The 21,848-nt window shown below is 41.2% G+C and overlaps 1 protein-coding gene across 1 annotated transcript in view; it reads right to left on the reverse strand.

The window, feature by feature from the left end:
- FTO (FTO alpha-ketoglutarate dependent dioxygenase) overlaps positions 1–15,568 on the reverse strand; it is a gene marked incomplete at its 3' end in the record, with an annotated part of 40,408 nt that extends 24,840 nt beyond the window's left edge. Inside the window, exons 1-2 of the mRNA XM_015818744.1 lie at positions 15,524–15,568; positions 14,771–15,431 (exon numbers count right to left, since the gene is read on the reverse strand). Of these exons, the coding sequence (XP_015674230.1) occupies positions 14,771–15,431; positions 15,524–15,568 (706 nt within the window). The remainder of the gene's footprint in view (positions 1–14,770; positions 15,432–15,523) is intronic.
- Between the last annotated feature and the right edge of the window lie 6,280 nt (positions 15,569–21,848).

Raw genomic sequence — 21,848 nt, forward strand, 5'->3', positions numbered from 1 at the left:
GTCCAGTCTCTTCTTAAAAACTTCCAGTGTTGGAGCATTCACCGCTTCTGGAGGCAGGTTGTTCCACTGGTTAATTGTTCTCACTGTCAGGAAGTTTCTCCTTAGTTCTAGGTTGCTTCTCTCCTTGATTAGTTTCCATCCATTGCTTCTTGTCCTGCCTTCAGGCGCTTTGGAGAATAGCTTGACTCCCTCTTCTTTGTGGCAGCCCCTGAGATACTGGAACACTGCTATCGTGTCCCCCCTCGTCCTTCTCTTCATTAAATTAGACATACCTAATTCCAGCAACCGTTCTTCATATGTTTTAGCCTCCAGTCCCCTGATCATCTTTGTTGCTCTTCTCTGTACTCTTTCTAGAGTCTCAACATCCTTTTTACATCGTGGTGACCAAAACTGGATGCAGTATTCCAAGTGTGGCCTTACTAAGGTGTTGTAAAGTGGTATTAACACTTCACATGATCTTGATTCTATCCCTCTGTTAATGCAGCCTAGCACTATGTTGGCTTTTTTGGCAGCTGCCAAAACTGAAATGCAAATTTTCTTGGCAATTGGCACCTTTGCTGGTTATTCTGGGTGCCTCTGTGGTGAAGTCAATCCTACTTACAGTGATCTTTCCAGATTCGTTCCAGAGCTGACACCTTTTAACATTTTTCTCGCTGCTTGGAGATATATATATATATTTAAATCCCAGAAAACAATTCCTTGCAGCCTTTTAAAATTGCTGTTAACTGACCTTGCATCTATTAAGCAGCAAATAGAGAGGGATTACTAGTCAATTATCAATCGACAGGAACATTTCAACCAGTTTATAAAATCATTAGTGACCAAGAAGCTGTCAGAAGTTCTCACCGAAATCCAGCCAAGGTGCAAATTTACCTAAAGCAGCTCGACGTAGTCAAGATTCTTTTCGAAAATATTATTTTATTATTAATGTTCCTGGTGCAAAATGCACACACATAGACAAAAAGCCCACGTTATGAAAGGCCTTTCCCAATCAGTCAAAAACCGCACTCAATCACAGGTTTGTTAGCCTGTTAAACATTAACTTGTCAACTAACAGATCCAGTTGTTTATTACTGTTCAAGATTTACGCACTTCACTAAGCCTTTGGAGGCAAGTAGCCAAAAACAACACCGGTTAAGGAGGCATCTATGCAGAAGGATCCTTTACATTTAAAAGGCACAACCCAGCTTCCTGGGAAGGAGACTACACCGTTGCAAACAGAAAAACTACATACTGCTAGCTCTGATTCATGAAAAAATGGCCAAACATGGCTTCCTGTTTCAAGCCAAAACATTCTGATCCTTGATTGTCCCCATGATATTCTCAGGAGCAACATCAGCTATGGGTGGAACTAGAATGCTTTATTTGGCCAAGTGTGATTAGACACACAAGGAATTTGTCTCCAGTGCAGAAGCTATCAGTGTACATACAAAGCAAAAGACGCGAGAGAAGCACAAAGGGGGGGGGGGGTTCAACCTATTTCTCAAAGCCCCAGAAGACAAGAAGCAATGGGTGGAAACTAAGTAAGGAGAGAAGCAGCCTAGAACTAAGGAGAAATTTCCTGACAGTGAGAACTATCAGTAGGCTCATTTAACTTTGGAAGTTGTGAGTGCTCAATCACTGGAGTTTTAAAAAGAGTAAAGAGTAGAGTAGAGTAGAGTAGAGTAGAGTAGAGTAGAGTAGAGTAGAGTAGAGTAGAGTAGAGTAGAGCAGAGTAGAGTAGAGTAGAGTAGAATAGAATTTTACCAGGAAACATAGATAGGGCAACCTAGAAAAGTCAGTGCCCTCCTAACCATACCCAAGAACTCCGAATTTGTTGGCGATGTCCATTTTGTACTATGAATTCATGGTGACCTAACCCTAACCCTAAGTGGAATTTTCCTCCAATGGGATTTTCCCATGTATTTTACCAAGAAACATAGATAGGGCAGCCTAGAAAAGTCAGTGCCCTCCCAACCATACCAAAGCACTCCGAATTTGTTGGCGATGTCCATTTTGATCTTCAAGTTCCTGGTGACCTAACCCTAACCCTAAGTGGAATTTTCCTCCAATGGGATTTTCCCATGTATTACAGCCATTCAACATGGTTAAATATACATAGGCATTAGGTAGCGCTGTTGTGTAAACTCGTGGTTTTGAAGGTGTGTGGGAGGAGAAGAATTAATCTTCTGCTAACTATCCCAGATTGTTAACTTTTACACAAATCAAGAGCGATGGGTGATATAGCTTGGCCCTATAACCTTAGGTGTGTGTGACTCATTTTGTCCTTAGTTTTGTTGCCAGATGCAATTTGTACAACAAGCATTCTGTATTTTTATTGCATCGGATGATGCCCTAGGATTGTATGTCAATAATAAATTGGTAGGAGTAATAATAAAAGCCGTATTATACAGTGATTATTATAGATAGTTCTAATATAAATAGAGCTGCAAGATTACATTACAGAGTTATTCTACAGACGTGATATGGCGCCTGCTGTAAAATGACCTCCACGTATTTAGCCTGAAGATTGAATGCTGACAAGGGATCAACCAGAGACTGCATTTCATTTTGAATCAGAATAGAGCTGGAAGGGACCTTGGAGGTCTTCTAGTCCAGCCCCCCTGTACCATTTCAGACAAGTGGCTGTCCAGTCTCTTCTTAAAAACCTGCAGTGATGAAGCATACATTGTTTCAAGACCAAAATTTGGGGGTTTAGGTTCCGAGTCAGTGAGAATTCAGCACACCTAATATAAAAGAACACACTGAAGTTTACTTAGCCCAAAATAGCATCTTTCTCTCTTACAGCACGACACGGGAATGCTATATTTGAGCGTAACAGGCTTAGATTGTCAAGACCCGGCTGATGGGTTGATATTAAATCCACAGCTTTTGGTCCCTGAGATTTATAACCACAGAAGCTATTAGCTTAAGTAGACCAGTGAAATCCACCTGTCATTAGAATACATGAAATAAGAGACAGCCTTTTGAGTACTAACAGTCAAGTTTTCAGGGACTGCATAGATCAACATCAACAAGTTTAATTGTAAAATGAAACAGGAACTTGAAAGCAGCTGGAGGGGAAAAAATATTAGGATGTGCTTGGAACAGCCAGAGAATCATGGCTGATTCATAAAATGTTTTAAGAATCCAATAGCATAAAGACTAAAAAAAATGTTTACAGTGGAATTCTGGGGTTCCAGGAAATGTAGTTTAAATATTGTGGCAATAGACTTAGCTTTGTGGGGTCCTTGGGGCTCTCCAAGTTTGATTGTTTTCTTGCAGACGTTTCATTACCCAACTAGGTAACATCATCAGTGCTACATCATCATCATCATCTAGCACTGATGATTTTACCTAGTTGGGTAATGAAANTTTGCCTAAGTAAGCCTTTTTTTCTTTCTGAAGAGATTTAGAGAGCGCGGGTATTCGGAATGGTCTGTGTATTACACACATACAGCAAAAATAAGGCTACTGGTTGGTTAAAGAGACTTTTATTGCATAATGATATTTTGACTGATGTTGTCACTTGGCGTCCAATTCAGTGGTTGAATTCTACTGGTTAATGGCCTCTGTTAGCAAAAGATTCATCCTTCTAGGAAACTGGATGCATCTGAAGAACGGTTGCAGGAATTGGGGGTATGTCCAGTTTAATGAAGAGAAGGACTAGGGATGACATGACAGCAGTCTTCCAATATTTGAGAGGCTGCCACAAAGAAGAGGGAGTCAACCTATTCTCCAAAGCACCTGAAGGCAGGACAAGAAGCAATGGATGGAAACTAACCAAGGAGAGAAGCAACCTAGAACTAAGGAGAAATTTCCTAACGGTGACAACAATTGATCAATGGAATGACTTGCCTTCAGAAGCGGTGAATGCTCCAACACTGGAAGTTTTTAAGAAGAGACTGGACAGACAATTGTCTGAAATGGTGTAGGGTTTCCTGCCTGAGCAGGGGGTTGGACTCGATGACCTCCAAGGTCCCTTCCAACTTTATTATTATTATTATTATTATTATTATTATTATTATTATTATTATTATTATTATTATTATTATTATTATTATTATTATTAATTATTATTATTATTATTATTAATATTATTATTATCATCATCATCATCATCATCATCATCTCTGGAAGTTTTTAAGAAGAGATTGGACAACCATTTGTCTGAAATGGTATAAGGGTTTCCTGCCTGAACAGGGGGTTGGGACTTCCAAGATCCCATCCAACTCTGTTATACTTTTATTTTCTTCCAATTGCCTACACAACTTCACATCTTTTAGTTTACACAACAGGTGCATAGACATCATATAAGTGAATTCAAATGTATGTATGTATTTATTTAAAACATTTGTGGAGCCGCCCATCTTACAATCAACTCTTGCAAATGAATAAGAGGAGTTAGATAGAAAAAGATGTGCAAAGAAGAATTCATGTATAGGAGGAAAAAATAATCGAACTGGACATCTTTTTGATTAATTGTTGACTCTTTTGCCCAATGAAGCTTAGTCTCTAAAATTTTGGAAAGAAGAATGAGCAAAGACGAAAGGAACGGAACATGGAAAATCCTAAGGAATGAGGAATGGATGAAAATGACTGTTGTATATACCCAGATTGTTTCTGATTAATGTTCAGGATTCATGCACCCTTCCCACATCTGTATCCATACATAAAGCATCATGACTCAGTTAATATGACACTCACCAGATCCCTTTCTAAGAAGTCAGCCTAGCCCCTTGTAAAATAAAATAAAAGTTGCCAACTGTCTATGGAGATTCTTCAAAGAAAAACAATGAAGATCCAGTTGCTGTTCGAAAAAGAACCTTTGGGACAAAAATCGCCAACATTTCCTGCGAGATTTTTGTGAATATCTCCCATGTTGAATGGGAGATGCCCAGACTTGGTAATAAAAGGGGTGCCTATCCTATTCTATCCTATCCTAATAGTTTAAATAAAGAAAGAAATTTCAACAAAATTTGGTTGGTGTGGGTCATTTTCTTAGATGTCAATAACAACAATAACAACAATAATAATAAAGTTGGAAGGGACCTTGGAGGTCATCTAGTCCAACCCCCTGCTCAGGCAGGAAACCCTATACCATTTCAGACAAATGGCTGTCCAGTCTCTTCTTAAAGACTTCCAGTGTTGGAGCATTCACCGCTTCTGGAGGCAGGTTGTTCCACTGGTTAATTGTTCTCACTGTCAGGAAGTTTCTCCTTAGTTCTAGGTTGCTTCTCTCCTTGATTAGTTTCCACCCGTTGCTTCTTGTCCTGCCTTCAGGGGCTTTGGAGAATAGCTTGACTCCCTCTTCTTTGTGGCAGCCCCTTAGATGTTGGAAGACTGCTATCATGTCCCCCCTCGTCCTTCTCTTCATTAGACTAGACATACCCAATTCCAGCAACCGTTCCTTGTATGTTTTAGCCTCCAGTCCCCTAATCATCTTTGTTGCTCTTCTCTGTACTCTTTCTAGAGTCTCAACATCTTTTTTACATCATGGTGACCAAAACTGGATGCAGATATAGTGAGCGACTATGCCCTTGTGATAGGGCTAAAGTTGAAACTGTGGAGCATGTCTTATCATACTGCCCTATGTATAACACAGGTAGAATTAAATTATTGTCTCTCCTTGGAATTGATCCCTCTGGTTCTAATGTTAGTAATTTGGTCTTATATTGTTTAGGGGATGGCTCCTCCTATATTACTACTCAGGTTTCTAAATTTCTTTTAAGAGCTGTAACTATTAGAGGAGAATGTTGTAATTTCCTTTAGCCAAGGCTTCTGGTGTTTAATTGTTTGTGATTATATTTTTCTTGTGTTTTCTTTTGTTGCATTTGCATTTTGGTCTGTGACCGCAAAATAAAATATTATTATTATAATCTAAACTGGATGCAGTATTCCAAGTGTGGCCTTACTAAGGCGTTGTAAAGTGGTATTAACACTTCACATGATCTTGATTCTATCCCTCTATTAATGCAGCCTAGCACTATGTTGGCTTTTTTGGCAGCTGCCAAAACTGAAATGCAAAATTTCTTGGCAATTGGCACCTTTGCTGGTTATTCTGGGTGCCTCTGTGGTGAAGCCAATCCTACTTACAGTGATCTTTCCAGATTCGTTCCAGAGCTGACACCTTTTAACATTTTCCTCACTGCTTGGAGATATATATATATATATATTTAAATCCCAGAAAACAATTCCTTGCAGCCTTTTTAAATTGCTGTTAACTGACCTTGCATCTATTAAGCAGCAAATAGAGGGGGATTACTAGTCAATTATCAATCGACAGGAACATTTCAACCAGTTTATAAAATCATTAGTGACCAAGAAGCTGTCAGAAGTTCTCACCGAAATCCAGCCAAGGTGCAAATTTACCTAAAGCAGCTCGACCTAGTCAAGATTCTTTTCGAAAATATTATTTTATTATTAATGTTCCTGGTGCAAAATGCACACACATAGACAAAAAGCCCACGTTATGAAAGGCCTTTCCCAATCAGTCAAAAACCGCACTAAATCACAGGTTTGTTAGCCTGTTAAACATTAACTTGTCAACTAACAGATCCAGTTGTTTATTACTGTTCAAGATTTACGCACTCCACTAAGCCTTCGGAGGCAAGTAGCCAAAAACAACACCAGTTAAGGAGGCATCTATGCAGAAGGATCCTTTACATCTAAAAGGCACAATCCAGCTTCCTGGGGAGGAGACTACACCGTTGCAAACAGAAAAACTACATACTGCTAGCTCTGATTCATGAAAAAATGGCCAAACATGGCTTCCTGTTTCAAGCCAAAACATTCTGATCCTTGATTGTCCCCATGATATTCTCAGGAGCAACATCAGCTATGGGTGGAACTAGAATGCTTTATTTGGCCAAGTGTGATTAGACTCATAAGGAATTTGTCTCCAGTGCAGAAGCTATCAGTGTACATACAAAGCAAGAGAAGGGAGAGAACCACAAAGAAGGGGGGGGTCAACCTATTTCTCAAAGCCCCAGAAGACAAGAAGCAATGGGTGGAAACTAAGTAAGGAGAGAAACAGCCTAGAACTAAGGAGAAATTTCTTGACAGTGAGAACTATCAGTAGGCTCATTTAACTTTGGAAGTTGTGAGTGCTCAATCACTGGAGTTTTAAAAAGAGTAAAGAGTAGAGTAGAGTAGAGTAGAGTAGAGTAGAGTAGAGTAGAGTAGAGTAGAGTAGAATAGAATTTTACCAGGAAACATAGATGGGGCAACCTAGAAAAGTCAGTGCCCTCCTAACCATACCCAAGAACTCCGAATTTGTTGGCGATGTCCATTTTGTACTATGAATTCATGGTGACCTAACCCTAACCCTAAGTGGAATTTTCCTCCAATGGGATTTTCCCATGTATTTTACCAAGAAACATAGATAGGGCAGCCTAGAAAAGTCAGTGCCCTCCCAACCATACCCAAGCACTCCGAATTTGTTGGCGATGTCCATTTTGCTCTCCGAGTTCATGGTGACCTAACCCTAACCCTAAGTGGAATTTTCCTCCAATGGGATTTTCCCATGTATTACAGCCATACAACATGGTTAAATATACATAGGCATTAGGTAGCGCTGTTGTGTAAACTCGTGGTTTTGAAGGTGTGTGGGAGGAGAAGAATTAATCTTCTGCTAACTATCCCAGATTGTTAACTTTTACACAAATCAAGAGCGATGGGTGATATAGCTTGGCCCTATAACCTTAGGTGTGTGTGACTCATTTTGGCCTTAGTTTTGTTGCCAGATGCAATTTGTACAACAAGCATTCTGTATTTTTATTGCATCGGATGATGCCCTAGGATTGTATGTCAATAATAAATTGGTAGGAGTAATAATAAAAGCCGTATTATACAGTGATTATTATAGATAGTTCTAATATAAATAGAGCAACAAGATTACATTACAGAGTTATTCTACAGACGTGATATGGCGCCTGCTGTAAAATGACCTCCACGTATTTAGCCTGAAGATTGAATGCTGACAAGGGATCAACCAGAGACTGCATTTCATTTTGAATCAGAATAGAGCTGGAAGGGACCTTGGAGGTCTTCTAGTCCAGCCCCCCTGTACCATTTCAGACAAGTGGCTGTCCAGTCTCTTCTTAAAAACCTGCAGTGATGAAGCATACATTGTTTCAAGACCAAAATTTGGGGGTTTAGGTTCCGAGTCAGCGAGAATTCAGCACACCTAATATAAAAGAACACACTGAAGTTTACTTAGCCCAAAATAGCATCTTTCTCTCTTACAGCACGACACGGGAATGCTATATTTGAGAGTAACAGGCTTAGATTGTCAAGACCCGGCTGATGGGTTGATATTAAATCCACAGCTTTTGGTCCCTGAGATTTATAACCACAGAAGCTATTAGCTTAAGTAGACCAGTGAAATCCACCTGTCATTAGAATACATGAAATAAGAGACAGCCTTTTGAGTACTAACAGTCAAGTTTTCAGGGACCGCATAGATCAACATCAACAAGTTTAATTGTAAAATGAAATAGGAACTTGAAAGCAGCTGGAGGGGGAAAATATTAGGATGTGCTTGGAACAGCCAGAGAATCATGGCTGATTCAAAAAATGTTTTAAGAATCCAATAGCATAAAGACTAAAAAATTGTTTACAGTGGAATTCTGGGGTTCCAGGAAATGTAGTTTAAATATTGTGGCAATAGACTTAGCTTTGTGGGGTCCTTGGGGCTCTCCAAGTTTGATTGTTTTCTTGCAGACGTTTCATTACCCAACTAGGTAACATCATCAGTGCTACATCATCATCATCATCTAGCACTGATGATTTTACCTAGTTGGGTAATGAAACATCTCCAAGAAAACTAAGCTCAGAGAGCACCACGGATTCCTCCTCCTCTTCCTCTTCTTTCTCCTCCTCTTCTTCTATGCAACCCCCCCTCCCTTCTAGCACTGCTGATGTTTCCTAGTTGGGTAATGAAACGTCTGCAAGAAAAGCACCAAGCTCAGAGAGCATCAAGGACCCCTCATTTCAACCCTGAGCTACAGATATTCCCTTCTATCAGCAGACTAACATTTACTTAATTTGTATTTATTTGTTAAATTTATATGACACGACTCTCCTCCTAGCTCAGTGGTTCTCAACCTGTGGGTCGGGACCCCATTTGGGGTCGATCGACCATTTCACGGGGGTCGCCAAGCAAGGCTGTCCACCATTTTTTTTGTCTGCCATTTTTTCCCCTTTTCCAGCGGGTGCCTTACCTCCCTTGGGCTGGGCCAGCTGGTGGTCGGCCTGCTCCGTCTCTGTCGCTTGCCAGCTACGCCTCGGCCGGCGCAGGGGCCGGAACCACGCATGCGCGGCGCTCCCGGGCAGGGAAAGTCCTCGACTTACGACCAGTTTAGTCCTCGACTTATGACTGGTTTAGTCCTCAACTTACAACCGGTTGGGGTCGCGGCATTAAAAAGGTTGAGAACCACTGTGGACCTAGCTTATTATGTTAGAAGTGTCCAAAGTAAGCGTAGAGAAGTTCCTTATTATTGATGTCCAACATCTGAAAAGTACATCATCACTCTAATTAAGGATTCGGGACACACCCAGCCTGGGTTCCCATATTACATTTAAAACTTAGCATGCTTATAAACCAAAAATGGGTCAAGCCATCCATCATGCATTAACCCAAATCAAACACACGATCGGTTAACGTCCTGTGCCACAGACTGGAACCAAATCAAAGGGCTTTGTTTTCATTAGGCCAGAATTACCTAATTGTAACTAAAGCTTTCTGAAAAAGATCACAAGCCAGAGATGTGTGTGTGTGTGTTGTGTGTTGTGTTGTGTGTGTGTGTGTGTGTGTGTGTGTGTGTGAGAGAGAGAGAGAGAGAGAGAGAGAGAGAGAGAGAGAGAGAGAGAGAGAAGAAGAAGAAGAAGAAGAAGAAGAAGAAGAAGAAGAAGAAGAAGAAGAAGAAGAAGAAGAAGAAGAAGAAGAAGAAGAAGAAGAAGAAGACACATACACACACACAGAGAGGGAGAGAGAGAGAAAGAGAAAGAGAGGGAGGGGAGAGAGGGGGGAGAGAGAGAGAGGGAGGGAGAGGGAGAGGGAGAGGGAGAGAGAGAGAGAGAGAGAGAGAGAGAGAGAGAGAGAGAGAGAGAGAGAGAGAGAGAGAGAGAGAGAGAGAATGAATGCATCTTGTAATTATTCAACCTTGGCTGCTGGAAGCAGAAAAAGGACTTTCTGCCTCTAAGGTACTTATGACATTCTGTTAAATACTGTTAATCACTGCCGTTTAATCAACTTATTAGCACTTTGAAAAAGTTTCCTTGGATTTATGAAATAAAGGGGAGGGGGGGGTTTAACGCCACATTCAGCACAGCCGAGGAGCACAAGGCAGCTATTGATCAAACTCTGCCGAGTAAATTGGGAGACAAAGACACTTTTGTCAAGTTTAATACTATCGTATAACCGTACACCGAGCACATAATCAGCAAGGTGCTAGGAGAGGCTGAGATTCTGGCATTCCCACAAAATCTCCGCGCACACTGAAGGGTTCACAGGGCCCCTCCAGAAGCACTCGGCACCTTTAAAAAAAAATCCAGCCAATTTAACCAAAGTTACCTTTTTCAAGGGGAACCGGCGGAGGAGAACTCTTTCAGCCAAACGGCATCTCCATTTACAGATTTATCTCGTAAATGGCAGCGTTTATAGCTGCACTGAAGTTGAAGCTTCTCCCGCAGTTTTATTGATTGATTTAGCACACGGCAAAAATGTTTAAAGGCGCATCGCAGTTGCATTCCCAATGAGCAAACTTGAAACTATGTGCTCTATTTACAGATTCAAAGGTAGACTTCTTCCTACAGTCAACTCATGATGGAGTTGCATAGAGAAAAGTTTCTGGGTTTCCCCCCCCCCCCCCCGACATGTTTTCGGAGGGCACTGCTCCACAATATATCACACTGTCTGTTTTGGAGCATCACAGCTACATCCTGAAGAGGAGAACTTTCCCCATTTATGGAGGAGAGACCGGGGCACCCAAGGGTGGCATGGTGGTTCAATGGTCAAGAAGCTGGGCTTGACAGCTGGGAAGTCAACAGCCCAGGTTCGAGAGCCGAGCATCATGCGACAGTATGAGCTCCTGTCTTCGCCTAGCAGCTCAAAAGCATGCAAATAAGGTTTTTAAGAAAAGACTGGACAGCTACTTATCTGAAATGGTATAGGGTTTCCTGCTTGAGCAGGGGGTTGGACTAGAAGACCTCCAAGGTCTCTTCCACCTCTATACTGATTGATTGATTGATTGATTGATTGATTGATTGATTGATTGATTGATTGATTGACTGATTGAGCAGAAAGTCTGTGCACACTGAAGGGTTAGGGTCACCATGATGTAAAGAAGATGTTGAGACACTAGAAAGAGTACAGAGAAGAGCAACAAAGATGATCAGAGGACTGGAGGCTAAAAGGAACAGTTGCTGGAATTGGGTATGTCTAGTCTAATGAAGAGAAGGACGAGGGGGGACATGATAGCAGTATTCCAGTATCTCAGGGGCTGCCGCAAAGAAGAGGGAGTCAAGCTATTCTCCAAAGCGCCTGAAGGCAGGACAAGAAGCAATGGATGGAAACTAATTCAGGAGAAAAGCAATCTAGAACTAAGAAGAAATTTCTTGACAGAACAATTAGCCAGTGGAACAACCTGCCTCCAGAAGCTGTGACTGCTCCAACACTGGAAGTCTTTAAGAAGAGACTGGACAACCATTTGTCTGAAATGGTATAGGGTTTCCTGCCTGAGCAGGGGGTTGGACTAGATGACCTCCAAGGTCTCTTCCAGCTCTATATTGATTGATTGATTGATTGATTGATTGATTGATTGATTGAGCAGAATGTCTGTGCACACTGAAGGATTCACAGGGCCTCTCCGGAAGCACTTGGCACCTTAAAAAATCCACCCAATTTAACCAAAGTTACCCATTTCAAGGGGAACCAGCAGAGAAATCTGTCAGCCAAACGGCATCTCCAATTACAGATCTATCTTTTAAATGGCAGAGTTTATATCCACACTGAAGTTTGTGGTCATAGGTTATACCTGTATTTGTTCAAGTGCTCTGGTTTAAATGCCTAACTTGATATGATCCCTGCTGTTTTCTACTATTTGATTCGGTCCACGTTCCTGGTCCCCTCTCCTTCCACTTTTCTTCCATTGGTGTTGATCTTGGGATGAGGTACACCATATATTAGACTTCTGGAAGGGCAGGTAATTCATGAGAAATGTTCTCTCTTAATTCCTTACCATTATGGAGCAGGATGAGAATAGGAAATAAATCGGATAGGAATACACAACACAACATCAGCCACAAGCTACAAAGGAGCTAAGGAACGTGAGATGTTGGCAGATGATTTGGCCCAAGTCTTCCTTCCCCAATCTACAATGCCCAAAAGCTTCAGACAGCATGCAAGGGATTCTGGGAGTTGTAGTTCATCAGCATCTGATACAACAGAGCTTCAACAGCCTTAATCTAATCTAAAGTTGTTCACAGCACGTTCTATCGTGATATAGGTCCCATCACGTATGGTTTCCTTAGCCCGGGGGTAGGCAACCTTGGCTCTTTTATGACTTGTGGACTTCAACTCCCAGAATTCCTGAGCCAGCATGGCTCACCTTGGAAACCTCCCCCTTTCCCCTCAGCATGGCTGTCTCAGGAATTCTGGGAGTTGAAGTCCACGAGTCATAAAAGAGCCAAGGTTGCCTACCCCTGCCTTAGCTCATCACGTTGCTAACAAGTTGTCATCTTCTGTTCATATCTACTAAAGAGGTAAAGGTGACTCAGGGCAACTACCCACGAATACACTACCTCACACTGAAACTCCTGTCCCCTTATCCTCCACGTAGAAGACCCCCATTTTCCAAGCTATGGCATCTAACAGGACCATAACAGTTTCGCACATTGGGACAAGAATTCGCACAACGTGAATTCACGAACAAAGGTGAATGTCTTCCCGAGCCACAGCATACTGTGGCTTGCTTACTCTGTGCAAAGAAAAGAGAGATGATTGAAATAAGTCCGTCGCTAACAAATCAGGTCCAATGGAAGGAGGTGTCACGTTGGCTCAAATACACACACAGAAACACAGAGTAGATGCCTTGGAAATACGGATCTGTGAGAAAATGTGGCACGGAGATTGTCAGGGTTCGATTTCCTTGGCTCCCGATCAGCAGTTTAATTATAGTAACTTTTCAGCCCACTTAAAGTGCTCGAGATAAGCCCTACGATAGCAAAATCGCCTCGCTTGGTCCGTTTGACCCCCCCCCTTCTTTTTCTTTTTTATTCTTCCATCTCTCCTACCTCCTCCAAATATCCAGAAAGATACAGAGGGAGGAACAAACTACTTGCCCCAGGAAAAAAACCAAATGTTTTGCAAATATATAGCAAAGCTGCAGGCGTTTTTTGAAAAAAACTAAGCTCCCAAAAGGAATTAACTCTAGGCATACCTACCAGCCAAAGTGATGAGTCTGGAAAATGTTGTTAAGCAGAACTGCCCCAGGGCAGTTAAGGACACTCTGCAGCCCGTGAAGAGCGGCCACCAAGTTTTCTCATTTTTATATGTACCATAAGGTACATAAAATATGTATAATGTGCATGTAGTCCTAGATGTACAGCCACAATTGTGCCCCAAATCTCCTTTGCCAAGTGAGACAGTTCTTAAAGGAGTTTTGCCCCATTTTATGACCTTTCTCATCACAGCTGTTAAGCAAATCACTGCAGCTGTTAAGTTAGTAACACAGTCGTTAAGTGAATCTGGAATAATAATAATAATAATAATAATAATAATAATAATAATAATAGTAGTAGTAGTAGTAGTAGTAGTAGTAGTAGTAGTAGTAGTAAAGTTGGAAGGGACCTTGGAGGTCATCTAGTCCAACCCCCTGCTCAGACAGGAAACCCTGTACCATTTCAGACAAAGGGCTGTCCAGTCTCTTCTTTAAAACCTCCAGTGTTGGAGTACCCACAACTTCTGGAGGCAGGTTGTTCCACTGGTTAATTGTTCTAACTGTCAGGAAGTTTCTCCTTAGTTCTAGGTTGCTTCTCTCCTTGATTAGTTTCCATCTCTCCTTGATTAGTTAGCTTGCCCCATTAAATCTGCTTGTCAGAAGGTCATAAAAGGGAATCACATGACCCCGGGACGCTGCAACCGTCTTAAGTACATGCCAGTTGCCCAGCGTCTAAATTTTGATCAGGTGACCCTGGGGAGGCTGCAATGGTCGTAACTGTGAAAAACGGTCATAAGTCACTTTCTTCAGTGCCGTTGTCGCTTTGAATAGCCACTAAATAAACTGCGGTAAGTCGAAGTCTACCTGTACGTAATATTATATAAATTAATACATTAGTACAGTGCTCAACCTTTGCTTCACCATGGACCCCACCCTTTAAATACCTTTTGTGGCCATGGACCCCCAAGACCTAACTCAAGATTTAAACCGTAACGTTTTGTCAAGCCTTCATGGACCCCCCTGTGACATCGTGGGCCCCTCCAGGGGTTCACGGACCACAGGTTGAGAACCACCGCATTAGTACATATTAGCTGTACTTAAGTTGGTGTTCCTACAATAAATCCTTAATGAGATCGAGTTACGTTTTTGCCCTGTGCCTGCCCATTTTTCTTCTCGGGATCCCACAAGGTTTTTTTTGGGGGGGTTGTGGTTTTTTTGAAGCAAGGTCTTCCTGGTCACCCGAAGCTGAAGGCCAAAATGGCTTTTGCTTACAGAAAGTTCCCCCCCCCTCCACCTTCAAACAAGATTTACTTTGTTAACCTAGCTTGCCACTCAACGGCTCAACCCACCGTCCACGCTGTAACTGTAGACTGCCACTGTTGACCTTTCCATTAGGTTTTCGTCGTGGTGCCAACTCACAGCCATTCTCCCCATGCCAAAATAGGGCTCTGGTTTCAAGGACGGCATTTCCTGGGGATCCATATAATTTAATAACGTCAGGTTGTAAGATGTTCTCTCTTCCAGGACGGTGGAGTCACTCTTCGGGACCGGAGAAGGGTTTTGATCTCGCAAAACAGCTTCCATCTCGGTAATGTTAGGAGCATAATCTTGATTCCCGTCCCCGAGGGGTGAATTCTGCATTCCGGGTGTCTCGGCCAAATCCCGCTCTTGCAAACTCAGCAAAGATTCTGTCTGCAAGTAGTCATTCAGCCGGAGGAAGGCTTTACAAGCCAGAGATATTTCAGGATTTGAATAGTTGATGTCATAGCCTTCTGTAGGCCACGGGACTGTAAATAACCTTGTGTTTAAATATTTGTAAGTGCACCCCGGGTTCCCAATTAATACACGAGACACGGGGGTAACAAAATCCTTCCCTTTGATCCTTACAAGGTCTTGGAAGAAACAAACATGCTTTCGTAAAGTGGAAAAGGCTGTCTGGACTTCTTTGTGGATGTCTTGAGGGATCTTCTCGGAGTTCTTGAGAAGAAGTTTGGAATATTTAGTCTTCCACTAAAAAGAAAAAGAAAAGATAAATCATTCTGATACATGTTTGATGCTTATGATGGAGAGAGCGTTATATATCAAGATTTCAACTGAATTACCCATCTGATCCTTTGTCTATGGACATTCTGAATCATCCAGGTCATGGTTGTTCCAGAGGTGCTTTGTTTTTCCTTGAAGACATTTTGCTTCTCATCCAAGAAGCTTCTTCAATTCAACAACAACAACAACAACTTCTTCTTCTTCTTCTTCTTCTTCTTCTTCTTCTTCTTCTTCTTCTTCTTCTTCTTCTTCTTCTTCTTCTTCTTCTTCTTCTTCTTCTTCTTCTTCTTCTTCTTCTTCAGAACTGAAGAAGCTTCTTGAATGAGAAGTGAAACATCTTCAAGGAAAAACAAAGAAAGTCCAGTTCCCTTTTGAAAAAAGGACCTTGGGGACATCTAATCCTTTGGAAACTGCTCAAGTGCCCTCTGAAAACCCATGGATCCATTAGAGACCTTGGGCTAACTGATCTACGAAGAGAAGGATCACCACTGTGAAACGCCATAGAGTGGGATCTGTCGATGTCAAGGTGCCAAGCTCAGTGGACATCTTCCCCAAATTTTCAAACCACACTGCTCCTGCCCCAAGCTGGAAAGCAGATCTTAAGAGTATGACCTTTTATGTGCATTGGGCCTTGAACAGGCTGATCCCAGTCTAGGGTTGCAGTGGACACGACACAACAGATTTCTCCTCCAGGGAAGGTGAGTTGATATCCTCTCCATATCATCAGTTTGAGGAGCTCCACAAACATACCAAGATTTAGGTGGAGCAGCTCTGGCAGGGAATATAGTAGGGTAACAGCAAGACTTTTTGTCCCACCAGGTCCAATTGCACAAACGAGGTCTCACGTATGGCTATTTGCAGAATAGTGCATGCCAACAGGAGCCCCACAGATAACAACAGCAAAATAGCACTTCCTCATGGGTAGTTGCCCGTATTTCTCCGAAAGAATCAGACAAGTGCCAAAAGCAACTGCACAACGTAACAGAACATCTAAGCGAAAACATGGCCCACTTCTTTGGAGGTCATAACATCTCACTCTTCCTGTTAAACACAGGAGCTAATCTTGTCAGACGTATTTATTAATGCCAGCCAAGGAAGAGATAATTACAGATGCTGGCAGTCATTAAACCAAACTAGACTGATCTTCAACAGTTAAGGTGTGAACATTTGAACTAGATTGTGATGTTTCTCTGTGTCATATATGTGCGTGTATGTGTAAAATTTCATTTTAATGTATGGTGATTAATGTACATTTAAAGTGACAATAAAGTTTCTATTCTATTCTATTCTATTCTATTCTACTCTATTGTGTTCTGTTCTGTTCTGTTCTCCATTCTATTCTATTCTATTCTATTCTGTTCTATATTCTATTCTTTTCTATTATCTATTCTGTTCTATCTGTTCTCTATTCTATTCTATTCTATTCTATTCTCTATTTTGTTCTGTTCTATTCTCAATTTGTTCTCTATTCTATTCTATATTCCATTCCATTCCATTCCATTCCATTCCATTCTATTCTATTCTATTCTATTCTATTCTATTCTATTCTATTCTATTCTATTCTAGTAAGTAGCTCACTTTCGGGGCAATTCCTCAACATCCTTCCTAGACAAGGAAGTTGAGAAAATATCCCAGAAGGCGACACTGGCCAGCCAGTATCTATATACTAATTGTGACTATACAGGTACTCCTCGACTTACCAGTTTGTTAAGTTACAACAGCTCTGAAAAAGTGACATATAATTGGTTTTCACAGTTAACAACTGTTGCAGCATCCCGATGGTCACATGATCAAAATTCAGATGCTTGGCAACCGACTCACGTTTATGAGAGTTGCAGTGTCCAAGAGTCACTGGATCCCCTTTTGCGACCTCCCGGCAAGCAAAGTCAATGGGGAGAGCAGATTCACTTAACCAAGTTGCCTATTTAATAATTACAGTCATTCATTTAGCAGCTGTTTCAAGACAGGTCGTAAAATAGGGCAAAACTTGCTAAACTGTCTCGCTTAGTAACAAAAATTTGGGGCTCAGCTGTGGTCGTAAATCGAGGACTGCCTGCATTGTCCCCGAAAGAAACTTTACTTTTAAATAAGATACAGTATATTTACCTTTGGACTTGTGAAGTTAAGCATCCTATTAATACATCTTAAATACTGCCTGCCTGGTTTCTGTGCTTTAAAAGAAATCTATTTTTTTTTAAAGTAACTAAGGCAGTGGTGGCGAACCTATGGCACGGGTGCCAGAGACGGCACTCAGAGCCGTCTCTGTGGGCACGTGCGCCGTCGCCCCAGTCCTAGGCCTTCAGCTGGATTTTATAAAACCTTTTCGCTTTAGGTCTCCGTCACCAAGTGCAAAAAAAAAAAAGGTTCAATCAGTCAATTTCAACTTCTCGCGGGGGAAAAAAAGATCTTGCAAAGTTGGAATTGATTGATTGAACTTTTTAGTCCCACCCAGTCTGCCGTTACCACCGCAGCCACGCCCACCCAATGGGCCACACCCACCCAATAGGCCACACCCACCCGACACTCGACGATGCATAAGTGGGTTTTGGGTTGCAGTTTGGGCACTCGGTCTCTAAAAGGTTCGCCATCACTGAACTAAGGAGTCCTTGGTGCTCTCTGAGCTTGCTTGTTTTCTTGCAGGTGTTTCATGACCCAAACTAGGAAACTAGGATGTTTCCTAGTTTGGGTCATGAAACATCTGCAAGAAAAGATGATCAGGGGACTGTAGGCTAAAGCATATAAGGAACGGCTGCTGGAATTGGGTCTGTCTAGTCTAATGAAGAGAAGGACGAGGGGGAACATGATAGCAGTGTTCCAGTATCTCAGGGGCTGCCCCAAAGAAGAGGGAGTCAAACTATTCTCCAAAGCGCCTGAAGGCAGGACAAGAAGCAACGGATGGAAACTAATCAAGGAGAGAAGCAACCTAGAACTAAGGAGAAACTTCCTGACAGTCAGAACAATTAACCAGTGGAACAACCTGCCTCCAGAAGCGGTGAATGCTCCAACACTGGAAGTTTTTAAGAGGAGACTGGACAGATCATTTGTCTGAAATGGTATAGGGTTTCCTGCCTGAGCAGGGGGTTGGACTTGATGACCTCCAAGGTCCCTTCCAACTTTATTATTACTATTACTAAAACAAGCAAGCTCAGGGAGCACCAAGGACCCCCCCTCATTTCAACCCTGAGCTGCAAATATTCTCCTTCAAAAGAGGAAATGGAAACATATTTCTAACGCATCATCCAAAAATACCAATCAGGCTACTTCCATTCTCTAGCCAGGCATCCTGCTTTGTCCTACATGAGGAAGACATTAAGAGATCAGAAGACAAAGAGAGGTTGAGAGAAAAAGAGAGGAAGAAAAAAAACGAGAGAAAGGAAACACACACACACAAACACGAGCTCGGAGTGGACATTCTTACTGATTGAAGGAACAAAAATCATGTCTCTTCTGCTGCTATCTCTGACAGCTACTATTAAAAGTCGTCCCACTTTTTTGCACAGATCAAAGCAGCCCTAAACAAATCCAAAAAAAACAAAAAGAGCATACAAAAGTTTTTCAAGCTTAATTTTTTTAACACGCCCGTTATCCCAGAACAAAATTTAACACGCTCAGAGCAACCTGAGGTCAAGTGATATATTTTTAGCTGTCTACAAATCATACAAGGCCTCTGTTTTTGTTTTTCCTTTCAGTCAAGATGACCTTGTCACTCAAGCGACAACAGCAGCCCCACAAACTTGGCCAAGCCATCTTTGGCCTAAACAAGGTGGCGCTTCAGTTCTCTGCGGGGAGATAATAACATTTGGATCAAGATATTTAGATGTTTCTAAATGGCCACCTTCCCAATTTGGATGCCCAACCTGATGATTTCTGCCTACATGGAGACTTAATCCTAAAAAGATCCTTAAGGAAGAACTGCTGTTCTAGCTGTTCAAACTAAGAAAAAGATTCGATTTTTTTTAGGTCTTTCGTTTGGCATTTTCCAATAGAATAGAATTAGAATAGAATTAGAATAGAATAGAATTAGAACAGAACAGAGTAGAGTAGAGTACAGTAGAATGTAGAGTAGAGTAGAGTAGAGTAGAGTAGAGTAGAGTAGAGTATAAAATAGAGTAGAATATAGAATAGAATTAGAATAGAATAGAATAGAATAGAGTAGAATATAGAATAGAATAGAGTAGAGTAGAGTAGAGAATAGACTAGAGTAGAGTAAATATAGAATAGAATAGAATAGAATTAGAATAGAATTAGAATAGAATAGAATAGAATTAGAACAGAAGAGAGTAGAGTACAGTAGAATATAGAATAGAATAGAATAGAATAGAGTAGAGAATAGAATAGAATAGAGTAGAGTAGAGTAGAATATAGAATAGAATTAGAATAGAATAGAGTAGAGTAGAGTAGAGTAGAATATAGAACAGAATAGAATAGAGTAGAGTAGAGAATAGAATAGAGTAGAGTAGAGTAAATATAGAATAGAATAGAATAGAATAGAATAGAATAGAATAGAATAGAATAGAATAGAATAGAATAGAATAGAATAACAAAGTTGGAAGGGACCTTGGAGGTCTTCTAGTCCGACAGGAAACCCCATATCATTTCAGACAAATGGATGTCCAGTATCTTCTTAAAAACTTCCAGTGTTGGAGCACCCACAATATCTGGAGGCAGGTTGTCCCACTAACAAATTGTTCTCGCTGTTAGGAAATTCCTCCTTAGTTCTAGGTTGCTTCTCTCCTAGATTAGTTTCCATCCGTTGCTTCTTGTCCTGCCTTCAGGTGCTTTGGAGAATAGCTTGACTCCCTCTTTTTGTGGCAGCCCCTGAGATATTGGAAGATTGCTATCATGTCACCCCCTAGTCCTTCTTTTCATTAAACTAGATATAAATGGGAGGGGAGGTCAGCTTGGAAAAACCATTCCATAATATTACATTATTATATGTTTTATTGGTATTGTATCCTTCCATTTTTAGTGTCTTTCTTGGATGCAATACTAAGCATTCCTGTAAAAGCTAAAGGTTTCTTTGTCGAGTTGTGGTGCTTATCTCCATTTCTTAGAGAAGGAGGCAGCATTGTCCGAAGACATTTTCCATGATCATGTGGCCAGCATGACTATACACCAAGGCCCACAGAATGCTGTTGCCTTCCCACCAAAGTGGTACCTATTTATCTACCTACATTTGCCTGCTTTTAACTACTAGGCGGGAGGAGCTGGAGCAAGGAACGGGAACTCACCCAAATGCATGGCGCTTGGGTCTCGAACCCGGGCTGTCTGCTTTGCAGCTGACAAGCTCAGCATCTTTAACCACTGTACGAACGATTATTTCATCACTGCAAATGCCGACCCCTTTGCTTTTTTTTTTCGCTCAGAGAAAAGTTTTAGAATTGATGCCTGCTTTCGCTTAACAAAGAATAACCAACAATTACCTGGATTCCCCTGTCGTGCAAAACCTTAAATAGCTCTGGTTTTGTGTTGTGTGGGCACAGCAATGATTACTCAAATAATTCCCTTTATAGTTTTTCCAGTACTTTCATTATCATGTTATTGTTATACTTAAAGAGTCCAACAGAAGATAATTTTAGAAGTATATTACAGAGAGTATATCAAGTATATAGAAAAAGAAAATGGAAAGAGTATACTATAAGGTAACCAGAGCTATAGAAAGTTACAAACACTCCTAAGCCGATACTTTCTAGATAGGTTAAGACAATAACCCACCCACCCCAAATACCCAACAAATATGACATTTTTAAGAATGCCAAATTGGTGGAAGTCCTCTACAATTTCAGGCTGGGGTCTTTTGACTCCTATCTCAATAACCTTGAGATCTTTTGTAGGTAAAGCACAATGTCTAAATCTGAATTATACAACTTTTCTTGACAGATGTTAAGTGATACATTTTCAAACGCTGTAAAAAAAAGAATAATCCTCTTCCATCAATCTTTAGGAAGAAAAAGGCAGAAGGAGAACATTCTTTTCTTCCCGAAACAGTGGGAGGGGAAAGCTAGGGGCCATTAAAAATGCATCTTTCGACCACATGTCAACGTAAGAAAAGTTGACATGGCGATAATATAGGAACTCCTGCCGTAGCTGTTCAACTGAGAAAAAGGTTCATTTTTATGTCTTTCATTCAGGATGTTCCAACTTAATTGGATAGAACTTACCCACATTTTCCCATGTGTTTCATATTTGAAGAAAAAGTTTGCATACTTTTCAATTTCTTCCTTTTTTCTACCAGTATGGATTTATGCCTATTCATATTCTTGTCTGACCCAGGTTTCTTATCTTACTAGGACGGAAACGTTTATCCAGATCAAGTCAAACTTTTTCTGTATCACGTCCCTTTCTCTTCAAATTCACCTTCATAATTGAGTCAAACCCATATAC

The sequence above is a fragment of the Protobothrops mucrosquamatus genome, unplaced genomic scaffold (assembly GCF_001527695.2).
Source record: "Protobothrops mucrosquamatus isolate PMUCROS unplaced genomic scaffold, P.Mucros_1.0 scaffold783, whole genome shotgun sequence".
NCBI classification, from domain to species: Eukaryota; Metazoa; Chordata; class Lepidosauria; order Squamata; family Viperidae; genus Protobothrops; species Protobothrops mucrosquamatus.